At 44.0% G+C, this 13,423-nt stretch overlaps 1 protein-coding gene across 1 annotated transcript in view; it reads left to right on the top strand.

Annotated features, from left to right (window-relative positions):
• The window catches only part of NOL10 (nucleolar protein 10), a 69,225-nt gene that overhangs the window by 8,050 nt on the left and 47,752 nt on the right, over positions 1–13,423 (top strand). The window contains exons 4-10 of the mRNA XM_068107717.2: positions 123–200; positions 1,108–1,145; positions 1,240–1,376; positions 1,626–1,691; positions 3,763–3,823; positions 8,432–8,517; positions 8,682–8,760. Coding sequence (XP_067963818.1) covers positions 123–200; positions 1,108–1,145; positions 1,240–1,376; positions 1,626–1,691; positions 3,763–3,823; positions 8,432–8,517; positions 8,682–8,760 — 545 coding nt within the window. The remainder of the gene's footprint in view (positions 1–122; positions 201–1,107; positions 1,146–1,239; positions 1,377–1,625; positions 1,692–3,762; positions 3,824–8,431; positions 8,518–8,681; positions 8,761–13,423) is intronic.

Raw genomic sequence — 13,423 nt, 5'->3', positions numbered from 1 at the left:
ATGGGTATCATTATAGGTCATGAAATTCACTGAAATTATTATCCATGTTTTGTATTGGAAAATGCATTTGTAGTTATTAAATATTCGTCAACTTCGTCTGACATGTTGCTCACCTTTTTCAGGCACATATAAACCTACAGTTCGCTGCTATGATGTCAAGCAGCTGTCTATGAAGTTTGAGCGCTGCCTCGATTCAGACAGTAAGCTCCATTGTCATGTCGCTTTTTCTGTATTGTAAATTCTGATTAAAATTAGAAATGAAATTGAGAACTCCCCCTTTAATAAACATAAACCTGCTGTCAGATATCCCATAGCAAAGTGGTATCTAACAAGTGTGACATGGGCTATTCAATTGATTGAGCTTTGGATGGGGTTCTCTCTCACCTTTGGCACGATGCTTGTGTTTGGGAGGTACTGACTTGAGTTTGATCACCTTGCATACTTGTTGATACTCCTTGTCGCTTCAAAGCTTTGTTGGTTGACAGGAGAGCTCGGAGGCATGTATTCCTCTTTAAACTATAGTGTCTGCATTCAATTATTCGACCAACTATAAACTGAAATCCCAGTGCTTTGCATGCAGGGTATTGCACCAATAAGCGTGCCCTCTCATTTACTACCATTTCTTTGTGGATTTTTAAAAGTCCCACACCAATCTCAAGAAGAGCAGATCATTGTGTGCCAGTGCCCTGGCCAAATTTTATATTATTGCCCTGGCTGAGAATTGCTTTAGCAACATCCTGCGATTAAATTGCAACTGATCCAGGGTGAATGCCCAGCTTGGGAAATGTTCACAACTGGTTGCAGCTTCCTGGTGCCCTTCAGAGGGAAATGGGAATAACAACAACAATACCACCACCACCACCAACATCATCATCTTGTCTTGTCTTCATTGTGTGACGTTGCAGATGCTACATGTTTTTAAATGACCACATGCACAACAATTTCAACAGAAAGAAGCAGGAGGGTAAAATATTTGGTCTATCATGTTTGTATGACATCTCCATCCATCATGGTTCCCCGTATTTGTTTGAAAAAAACCCTCGTGCCATGTGACCATGCATACTACCCGTATTCTTAGATTTATCGTGCTATTACTTTCATTCACAGTCGTGACGATGAAGATTTTATCTGAAGATTACTCCAAGGTATGAAGGAGCGACAGTTAGGAAATACCATATGGAAATGCTGGTACCATAGAGAATGTGTTTGGGGTGGATTTGACTTCCCTGTGTGGTGCAGTTGGTATTCCTGCAATGCGATCGTTATGTGGAGTTCCACTCGCAGCAGGGACGGTGGTACCGCACTCGCTTACCAAAGTCTGGGAGAGATCTTTCTTACCACTCGGCCTCATGCGACCTGTACTTTGTCGGCTCTGGGTAAGGCCTGCTGCCTGACAAGATGCCACTTTTCATTACATCTTGGTGCTTGTATGCATTGTGACTTTGTTAATATCGCATATAGTCAGTAATTGCTTTTAGTATGCGATTGTGACAATTGCTTCGAGGTGTTTTCATCTTTCTTGATCCATCACCATCTCTTGTCAGTAAATTGCTCCATTCAGAACACTTCCTACCAGAACTTGTGCATATTCCAGAACTGTTTCTCTGTACATGTGTTTCTGACAGTCCTGAAGTTTTTCGACTCAATTTGGAGCAAGGGCGCTTTCTCAACCCGCTGGTGACCAATGCTTCGTATGTTTCTGCATGATCATGTCTTATCCCACTTATTCCTGCTGGCACAGCTTTTTACATCTGTTTATTCAACATTTACAGTGCCTTCAGAAAGTATTCACACCCCTGGACTTTTTTTTGCATTTTGTTGTGTTACAGCCTGAATATAAAATGGATCACATTAAAAAAAATTGTCACTAATCTATAAATAATACCGCATAATGTCAAAGTGGAATTTTTTTTTTAGAATTTTTTTACAAGCTAATTAAAAATGAAATATAGAAATATCTAATTTACATAAGTATTCAACCCCCTGAGTCAATACTTCATAGAAGCAGCTTTGGGTCTTCTTGGGTATGTCTGTATTAGCTTTGCAAATTTGGATTTGGGGAGTTTCATCCATTCTTCCTTGCAGATTTGCTCGAGCTCTGTCAAGTGGGATGGGGAGTGTCAGTGAATAGCAATCTTCATCTTTCCACAGATTCTCAATGGGATTCTAAGTCCAGGCTTTGGCTGGGCCACTCGAGGACTTTCACATTCATTCTGATGCCATTCCATTGTTGCTTTGGCTGTATGCTTGGAGTCATTGTCCTGTTGGAACATAAATCTTCGCCGCAGTCTAAGGTCTTTTTGCACTCTGAAACAGGTTCTCCTCAAGGATTTGCCTGTATTTGACTCCATTAATTGTTCCCTCTAACCTCACAAGCTTCCCAGTCCTTGCCGCTGAAAAGCATCCCTATAGTATGATGCTGCTACCACCATGCTTCATGGTAGGGATGATGTTCGATAGGTGATGAGCTGTGCTCTGTTTCTGCCAGACGTAGCACTTTGCATTCTGTCTACATAATTCAATTTTCATCTCATCAGACCATAGAATCTTTTGCTTCATGCTCTCAATCTTTCACCTGCCTTTTTGCAAACTCCAGGTGTGCTGTCATGTGCCTTTTTCTCAGGAGTGGCTTCCATCTGGCAACTCTCCCATAAAGCCTAGCTTTGTGAAGTGCTGCAGAGACTGTTATCCTTCTGACAGGTTCTCCTACCTCAGCCAAGGAACTCTGTAGGTCTGTCAGAATGGTCATTGGGTTTGTGGTCATCTCCCTGACCAACATCCTTCTTGCCCGGTTGCTCAGTTTGGTCGGACGGCCAGCTCTAGGAAGAGTCGGGGTGTTTCCATATTCTTTCCATTTCCTAATGATGGCGCTCACTGTGCTCTGGGAAACTTTCAACACTCTAGAAATTGTTTTATAGACTTCCCCAGATCTATGCCTCCTCACAGTTCTATCTATATCTATATTATATATGTTATATGGCCAGTTCCTTGGACTTCATGGGAGAGTTTCTGCTTTGACACGCACTTTCAACTGTGGGACCTTGTAGCGAAACTTGTGTTTCTTTTTAAATCATGTCCAATCAATTGAATAGGCCACAAATTGACTCCAATCAATTGTAGAGTTCACAAGGATAATCAAAGGAAATTGGAGGCACTTGGCCTCAATTTGGAGTGCCATAGCAAAGGGGTTTAATGCTTATCGACTCGAGACATTTCACCTTTTCATTTTTAATTATTTTGTAATAATTTGAAAAAAAAAAAAAAATCCACTTTGCCATTATGGGATATTATGTGTAGATCGGTGACAAAAAATTTTTTTAATCAATTTTAAAATCAGGCTGTAACAAAAAAATGTGAAAAGGTCAATGGGTGTGAATACTTTCTGAAGGCACTGTATGTCACCCATGAACCTTCATTGTGGCAATTCATTTAGACCATCTTCGTTCCTGAGGATCTGTTTGTTGATAGTGCCACTTTCAACTTGTCATTTGTTATAGTGTTTAAAAAATAATTTCTGCAGTCCCTCAGATTCATTCAGGACATGAACAAAAGGAGATATTAGTGTTAGCATTAGACATCTTAATGTGATGATTATTTTATAATTTTTCCCCTTTCCTTTTTCCCTTCGACTTCCATTAGCAACATGAGCAAACACCTCAATTATATAATAGCAGTAGAAATTGTGGTATTTTTTGCATCTAAAAGTCACATCTTGTTCCCGTTTTGTTTCCTGTGTCTTTCTTTATTTTGTCTGTCTTGCAGGTCCAACAACTGCTGCGACATAAACCCAGTGCACAACCTCTTCGCTTGTGGAACAGCAGAGGTGTGTCCAGAGGTTATTGAAGTTTACGACGGTTACTTTATAGTGGATGCATAATAATCTGAGATTCAAAAATTTGGAACATGGCTTTGTCTGAACCAGGCTGAGCTGCAATGTAGATAATTTCTCCATTGGTATGGTAGCCATCTGAACGTAGACATGCTATATTATTTGCATAGCAGCAGGGATCTGTTAAAATTCCATGTAATGTAAAATTTGATTCCAAGTCATCAATTAACCCTCACAAACCCAAAGTCCTCAACCTCTCCCTCCCAAGTCCTCAATCTCCGCCTCCCAACCCCAATAAGTAAAATAACCCAGGTTACACACATGAAGCAAAAACATGCGTATTGCTTATGTGCAAATAGTATACATTGTGGTTATGTAACTCGGATAATTCCAATTACACTGGCCCATTGGCTGACACCAAAGGCCTGAAGCCTGAGGCCTATAACGTAACGTACTATTAGCTCCAACCTTTAAAAAAAAAAAAAAACACCTTTAGAGGCCATTTTTCCCCGCAAAGCGGGGGTTGGCCTTTTTCGGGAACCGTGGTTGTTGTTGTTTTTTGGTCCCCTTTTTGAAGCAATGTTTTACGGCCGGATGCCCTTCCTGACGCCAACCCTTTTTGCCGCCTTTAATGACAAACAGGGAATTACCAGTGAACTGGTACTCAATTAGCCGACCTCGGAAGGATGACAGGCTGAGTCAACCCCCCTGGCGTTAATTCAGCGATCGACCGGGATTCGAACCCAGGATCCTAGGATCCTAAGCCGGCACCCTAGCCGCTAGCCCAACACCAGGGTTTTTGATATCAACCTTTTGATATTTGATAATCCTTTTAACAGTCGCAGATGTTGTTTTACACTGAAAGGAAAGCGTATAAGGAGGGCATGGCGTTTGTGAATAAGACATTTCTGAAGATGTCTTAAGCTTACCAAAATGGCGAACATATATATTTTTTTCTAGGTTACAATTGTGGATGGCGTCAGGTGAGCTGTCTAGCCAATGGGTAAAGAGCGGGCATACATACACTACATGGCCAAAATTATGCGGACACCCTTTCCATTTAGTGGATTCGGCTGTTTCAGCCACACCCATTGCTGACAGGTATATATAATCAAGCACACAGCCATGCAATCTCCAGAGACAAACATGGGCAGTAGAATGGGCCATACTGAAGAGCTCAGTGACTTTCAACGTGGCACCGTCAAAGGATGCCACCTTTCCAACAAGTCAGTTCGTCAAATTTCTGCCCTTCCTGAGCTGCCCTGGTCAACTGTAAGTGCTGTTATTGTGCAGTGGAAACGTCTCGGAGAAACAACAGCTCAGCCAAGAAGTGGTAGGCCACACAAGCTCACAGAACGGGACTGCCGAGTGCTGAAGTGCGCAGCGTGTAAAAATTGTCTGTCCTCGGTTGTGACACTCACTATCGAGTTCCAAACTGCCTCTGGAAGCAACGTCAGCCAAAACAACTGTTCGTCGGGAGATTCATGAAATCTTCATCAATGATCTCTCTGACTTTCTGGAAAATCCTCTCTATCTCTTTGCTGTCGACGCCACTCTATGCCGATTGCCGCCCCATACCTCATCCCTCAGATCGGCAGTCTGCAGCCTCCTCACTCTCTGCAGACCTGGACAAAATCACAAACTGGTCAAACAAGTGGAACATATCTTTCAATCCTGACAAATCTCACACTCTCACGATGTCTCTCAGAAAGGACCGTCTAGATAACCCTCCTATCTACTTTCCTAACAATCCTCTCCAAGAAGTTCTTTCACTCAAGCTTTTGGGTCTCACTATCTGCCATGAGCTTTCCTGGGAAAACCACATTTCCAAGCTGGCCTCCAATGCCAGTCGCCGATTGGGCATCCTCCGTCGTGCGAAGTCCTTCCTTGGCACACCTGAGCTCCTCACCACATACAAAGCTTTCATCTGCAGCTTGATGGAGTACTGCTTTCCCCTCTGGGCTGGTGCTCCAGCCTCACACCTAGCTCGGCTTCACGCTGTGGAAACCAAAGCTTTCAGAATCATTGGTATCTCCTGCGATGAAGCTGATTCTGAGGGCCTTTCACTCACTCACCGCAGGCAGGTTGGTGGTCTTTCTGTGTTCTACCGACTCCTCTCCGGCCTAGCTCTCCCAGCTCTGTCTGTGCTCTGTCCCCCAAATATTCCTTCAGGTCACTCAAGATCTGCCAGCAACCCTCTTCTGGTGAAAGCAAGGGCGCTTGCCAAAATAAAGACTCTCTGTTCACCTTCACTCTTTCATTCCCCTTTTCTCCCGCCTCTGGAACAAACTCACTCACTCTTTTCAATCCCACTCCTCCCTCCAGGTCTTTAAAACCGCTGTTCACCACCATCTCTTGTCTTCCCCCTTCCAAAACCTTTATCTTTTCTACCCCTGTTAATTCACCCAGATCCACTTTTTTGAAATACCGACTTCTTTCCTGGAAGTCCTAGCAGTGCCCATGTGTTTTACTCCTCTCCCACGCCCCACCCCCCTTCCCACACCTCCTCCCCTCAAGCCCTCTCCCTCCCACAAATCTCCCAAAGTCCCTGTTCTCTGCCGTTGTTGTGCTTGTGTGCTTCCCTCTCTCTACACCATCTTGACTCCCGCTCCCTTTATTATATGTTTTATGTGTCCGTTTATGTTTTTTGTGATTAATGTTAGCTCTTACATGAGCCTCGATCTTGTGTACAATAAATAAATAATAATAATAATAAGCATTCTGAGTATTGCGCTGCACTACATGTCCCTTCCCAAAGTTCAAAGTGCCATAACTTTGTCAAAAATGATCGAATATGCAAATTTATGTACGGTTGATGCTGGTTTTCAAACTTGATCTGAGGTATGCTGAGACACGTGTGTCACGCCTTGCCTCGTTGATAAGCCCGCAAAGTCGCTCCGTGGAGCAGCTTGCATGTATTGCACTGTGTGAATTATATAATTACCAACGCACGGTCTGAGGTACGAGCGATTCATGAGATATCCATAAAAATAAAAAAAATTCGTTTAATTAACGATATCTGCCAAACCACGTGCCCTATCGCAAATTCCAAAAGGACATTTTAGTAGACTGACATGCTGAACAGATCTGTGAAGTTTCCCCTCGATTGGATCAAAAATGAGGGAGGAGCTCGGTTTTCAAGGTTCATGCTTAAAAACGTCATAACTCTGAAACCATGTGACGCATGACGTCATGCTCAGTGACATTTTTGTTTGTCATGGGTATGCGATTCTGCCTGCAAAGTTTGGCCTCGATCTGTTCAGCCGTTACAGAGAAAAAGAGGCAACAATATGGCGGCCGAACCACGTGACCTGTGACGTCATAATTACCATTAAAATATTCTACAGACCGAGTCCCCCCTACGGTGAAAATTTGATCTCAATCGGTCCTATTATTGCAGAGAAAATGTTTTTTAAAGTAAATTAAAACTTAAAATCGCACTGAGTTAAGGATCATCAGAATTATCAGAATTCCCAAAGTTCAAAGTGCCATAACTTTGTCAAAAATGATCGAAACGGCGTGAAGTTCGAACTTGATCTGTAACTTATCATGAGGAAACCATGCACCAAGTTTGAAATCATTAATTAGCATTAAGAGTTTAGAAAAAACGTCCGGAAAACTGTTCTTTGCGTGACAGACTGACGGACTGACGGACTGACTGACGGACGGAGGGACGGCGTGCAAACCTATAGTCCCCTCCGGTGTACACCGGTAGGGGACTAATAATAAGAGTTTCCATGGCCGAGCAGCCGCACACAAGCCTAACGTCACCATGCGCAATGCCAAGCCTCGGCTGGAGTGATGTCAAGCTTGCAGCCATTGGACTCTGGAGCAGTGGAAACACGTTCTCTGGAGTGATGAATCTGGCAGTCTGGCAGTCCGACGCATGAATCTGGGTTTGGCGGATGCCAGGAGAACGCTACCTGCCCGAATGCATAATGCCATCTGTAAAGTTTGGTGGAGGAGGAATAATGGTCTGGGGTTGTTTTTCATGGTTCGGGCTGGGCCCTCTAGTTCCAGTGAAGGGAAATCTTAACGCGACAGCATACAATGACATTCTAGATGATTGTGTGCTTCCAACTGGTTGTGTGTTTAAATTTGGTTATTTAATGCTTTGTTTTTGGGGTATAGCATGACACTGACAATTCCCCATGAAATAAGCTGGGCTTATCTGGCAGATTTGTCCACTTTTTTGATGGTTCCAGTTACACCCTGGTTAATTAAAATGTTTGTTGGAACCATGTTGGCATGGCATAAACTTGCATATGAAGATACATCATTAGATTTTGTTTCGGAGGAGTTGTAATTTTGTCATAATGCTGAATTAAAATTACACTTCGCAAGATGGCAAAGGCAAGACATGCAAAATGTATCTTGTCTTGTTTTTAATAATTCCTGTGGAATTCTGCAAGTACTATCTGCACTGCTTAGCATATTTCAAACTACAATGTGTCAATTTTTGTTATTGCAGAGGTTTTTTGAAATTGTTTTTACAAGTTGCATTGTGCAATCAGTGAATGATGAATAAAGTATAATCTGAGTGATGCAATCATAATTACCCATGATCCCTTCATTTCAACTTTACCACAATGTTCATCCCAGGGCCGGGTAGAATGCTGGGATCCCCGGGCACGTGGTCGGGTTGGCCTGGTGGATTGCGCCCTATCCAGCTTTACTGCAGAAACAGAGTGAGTGTGAGGCATTTAATCCCAGTAATGGACATGTCCTACTTACTTGCATTCGACTTAAACCATTATTTTGGAGTTTTGTATTAAGCTGGGATATGTGTGAGATTTGAGCTAGCCGTATGGTGAATTTTAAATTTTGGATTGCCCAAATCTGCTTTATCCAGGGTGTCAGGCCTCCCTGCAGTGTCGACGCTGAAGTTCAAAGATGCTCTCCAGATGGCTGTTGGAACAACAACAGGCCAGGTGATGGGAATTGCACGAGTTGTTTTTTTTTGTGTTTGTAAGGATGCATTGTTACTTTTGGACTGCTGAATTTGAACATTGAGACTGATTTCAGAGAGAACTCGAACGGCACTCAGTAGAGTGAATGTTCCGACCAGGTTGAACAGTTTACGTTTTGTATCCCACTAATAGTCTGGATCTCCATCTGGACCTTAACCAAAATCTAATGAGCTTGTTCTTGTCACTGAACCAACTCATTCATCTAGTTTTGTCATAATCCGTCCACAACTTTTTGAGAATATCATGTGATACTGCATATCACTTTTGGCCATATCGCTCAATGGTGAAGAATCGCTTAAAAATTCTCGGATCCAGGTTCGGATCTTCACCAAAACCGAATCAATTCTTCCTTGTCTCACTCCCAACCTGACTACCAAGTTTCGTCCAAATCCATCCATAACTTTTTGAGATAACCTGCTATATATTGTCTTTTGCCCAATCTCTTAATGGTGAAGATTCACTTAAAAAAATTATATTATCCAGATCCGGATCTTCACAAAAATCTAATAATTTCGTCCTTGTCATGCACCCAACCTTTCCTCCAAATCTCATCCGTATCCGTCCACAACCTTTTGAGATATCCTATTCAGACGTACAAACAGACGGGCGAAAACATAATTTCCGTCGACCTTCGGTGGTGGAGGCAATGACTATATATATATATATATATATATATATATATATATATATATATATATATATATATATATATATATATATATATATATATATATATATAAGTTCAAAACACACCTGGTCACAAGTGTGCCGCACTGACCGGGTCCTCAGTCGAGGTCCTCAGCATCATCCCGTTTCGGCCCTTCAACCTTGATACGGTCAGCTAAGGTGGGCTAGCAGGGGCATGTACACATCCACATGCAGCAACTGCATCTGGATGCGTACATACCCCCACCCCCAGCCAGTGCGAACAACAACAACAACAACAACAACAACAACAACAACAACAACACCACCTCCACATCCAGAATCCACAGCACCAAACAAACATGATGGAACACTCAAACACCCACCTTTATACCCTTCACCACTCACCAACAAAACACACCAGATCATTCACACACACACATACACACCCATACACACACATACATACAGAACACCAACCAAACAACCACCTACACTTACATCAAACACCACTCAACACACAAAAACACACACTCATGCAAATATTAATTCATGCAAAAACACACACCCTCACCCACTCACTCATATACACAAAATAAGAAGTAATAATGGTAACAACAAAACAAACAAAAAAAAAAAAACACACACACAACCAATCTACACCCTTTGACGTGCCTCCATAAACTTCCTCCATATCCAAAATGAGCCTTTCAAGGCAACCTGGGCCACCTTGTCACACATCCTCCTTCTTTCTGTCCCACACACTCCCAGCCTAGCAAGAAATGCAGAAAAGGAATTGCCAATATACCCTCTACACCCCACCTCAAATGGCTGACACGAAACGCGTTAACCCTTCTCCCGGCACTCTGCCTCCAGCTCACTGTACTTTCCTCTCTTCCTCTCGTGCACCTCCTCCATGTTCTCTTCCCAAGGTACCGACAACTCCCCTAAGATGACCTGTCTTGTTGCACTTGACCAAATGACAATGTCAGGCCGCAACCTTGTCACACAGATCTCCTCTGGGAATACCAATTGTGGCTTTTGGTCTGCCACCACCTGCCAATCACAAGCATCTGACAGCCCTCTTGCTTTCCACCTCCTCCTCCTCCTCTTTCCACCTCTTTCCACTTGGCCCTCTTTGACAAACCACACCTCTCCCCCATCAGTCTCCTTCTCCACTCTTCTCTCTCTCGATCTCAGCACCTCTTGTTGCACCATCTGCACGACCACCGCCAGCACCTGATCATGTTACCACCTGTATCTTCCTGCTGCCAATGCTACTGAGCATGCACTCAGTGCATGCTGCACCGTTCCCACACCTCCACACAAATAACTAACATCTCCTCCTGCAACAACCCCCACAATCTCAAGTTTACTGGTGACGGAAGTACATCATACGTTGCCCGCAACAGGAAATTCAACAATATTGGCTTTATCCTCCAAATCTCTTGCCACTTCAATCTCCTCACCCGCACACCTTCCCACTTAGTCCAAGCACCTTGCTGTGCCTGACCAACTGCTTTCACATATCTCCCCTCCTCTTCCTTTCTTCTCAACTCCCTCTCAACCATCTTCCTCCTCTCTTTCACACATGCCTTTCCCCATCGCTCATGCTCCATCCACCCCAAGCCATGCTTCTCATGCTGTACCATCCCCATGACCTCCTCCTGTTGCAACCGCTCCTCCATCTCGTCCACCTCTGCTCTTGCATTCCACTTCCGACTTCCCTTCTTCTCTGGGAGAGCATTCTTTACCACTGCATCACTTGAATCCCGCAACATCATGAACTCCCGCACCCTCACCACCTTAAACTCCTCGGTTAATGATGTCAAGGGAAACTGGAGTTTTCCACCCTGACCATAAAAGTCAATGTTCGTCAAACAGCGTGGCACTCCCAACCACCTCCTCACAAATCCACTCACCACAACCTCCATCCTCTCTACATGCCCAATTGCAATTTCATACATCATCAATGGCCACAATACTCGTGGCATCAACCCAAACTTCAAACACCATACCTTCAACTTACCTGGCAAACCACATCCATCAATCCTCTTCAAACCTCTCAAAAGCTTGTTTCTGACCTCCTCCACTCTTCCCACATTATTCAACTCCACTGTATACCATCTTCCCAAACTCTTCACAGGGGCCTCTACCAATTATGGAACCACCTCCCCTCCCAGCTCAAACCTGTGCATGTTATCCACCACTCCTCGTCTCACTATCACACTCCTCGACTTTCTTGCTTTAAATCCCATTCTTGCCCACCGCATCAACCTTTCCAGTCGTCCCAGTACCTCTACTGCTGCATCAGCGGACTGTTGGACAACTGTCAGGTCATCCGTGAAAGCAAACATTGCTGGCAACCTCTGACCAGGGGCTAGCTCCACTTCTTTCCCATGTCCACTCACTGCACGTATCAACAACTCCATAACCAGCACAAACAAAATCGGGGAGATGGTACATCCCATCGGGATCCCCACTTCCAGCTTCTGCCACTCTGTTCCGTAGGACTGTGTCGCAAACCGCATCCAAAACTGATCATAATATGCCATCAAAAAATCCCTAAATCTCCGTGGCACCCAAAAGAAATCCATGGCATACCTGATCAAGGCATGCGGCACTGACCCGTATGCCTTCTCCAAATCCAGCCATACCACCGCCACATCCTTCCTTTGCCTCTTTGCCTCCTGTAACACTTGCCAGACCATTGTGACGGAAACGGGGGACGGCTCTCCCGTTAGCAAGGGGGGCTCATCCCCTTGTCCTGTTAAGCTGGCCGTCTCCCCAGTCCTGGAACTATCCCGCTTCTTCGTGGGGTGAGATTGGCCGAGGTGATTGGTCAAGGGAGTCCCGTACACCTCCGCCAACCTCTCCACGAAGCCGGTGGATAGCTCCGTTCGAAACCATGGACAAGATGGTATTTTGCCGAGCGGTTTTAGCAGCCCGCGGTTCGAACCATTAACAAATACTAACCCGATTCATATGCGTTGGCCAAATCATGCCACAGGTTTCAATCATTTTTTTTCTGTATATATACACAGACTTGGCATTTAATATGGAATATTTTTTTGTGGGGGTGAACTTACTTTTCAAGATGACTTAGAACCAAAAGTTAATTGGAATTATGTTGAAATTATTCTAGATTTTGTTAATGTGACCTTTAAAAGAAACAAAAACCACATTTGACATTTCGAAGCAAATAAATTGATACTTGAAAGTTATGAAAACTGATATCGAACTCAATTCACGGACAGTACTGTGTTAAACTTCTGTACGTTTTCCAGAAGTATCTCTATTTTGCACATTAGCCAAAATCTTTTTCAACAAAAACAAAAGCTAAATTATGACTGGGATTACGGACAGTAAAATTACAGTTCAGTACTTCGTGTAACCCCCACGAGCATTCAGGAGAGCACGTACACGTCGAGGCATGCTGTTCACAAGGTTTGGACAGGAATCGCTTGCCATGCAGTGACAATAGCCTGCTGCAATTCATGCACAGAGGCAGGCTGCTGGTCCAAGTTGTCGATTTGACGCGTTAATTCTGCCCACAAGTTCTCTATCGGATTCATATCCGGGGACATGGCAGGCCACTCCATATGCTCCACACCACGGTCAGCAAGAAAGTATTGGATCATGCGAGCACGATGAGGCCGTGCATTGTCATCTTGGAAGACAAAGTTTCCTCGAAAGGCTGCACGAGCAAATGGAAGCAATGTTTCTTCCAGAATGACCCTGTACTTGAACTGGTTCAGGTTTCTATTCAGAACAACCAGGTCAGTTTTGCCCCCTGCATGAAAATCAGCCCAAACGGTCACCCCACCACCTCCAGCTTGGACTCTTGGCACTATACAATCTTCGTTGTGGGCTTCATGCACTTGTCTGCGCACCCGGCCGCGGCCATCTTGACGATAGACCAGAAATCTAGACTCGTCACTGAAGGTCACGTGATTCCAGTGTCCTGGCTTCCATTGAC

Source organism: Myxine glutinosa, chromosome 2 (genome assembly GCF_964187855.1).
Source record: "Myxine glutinosa chromosome 2, kmMyxGlut1.1, whole genome shotgun sequence".
Classification (NCBI taxonomy): domain Eukaryota; kingdom Metazoa; phylum Chordata; class Myxini; order Myxiniformes; family Myxinidae; genus Myxine; species Myxine glutinosa.
This window is presented reverse-complemented; position numbering and strand designations above follow the sequence as displayed.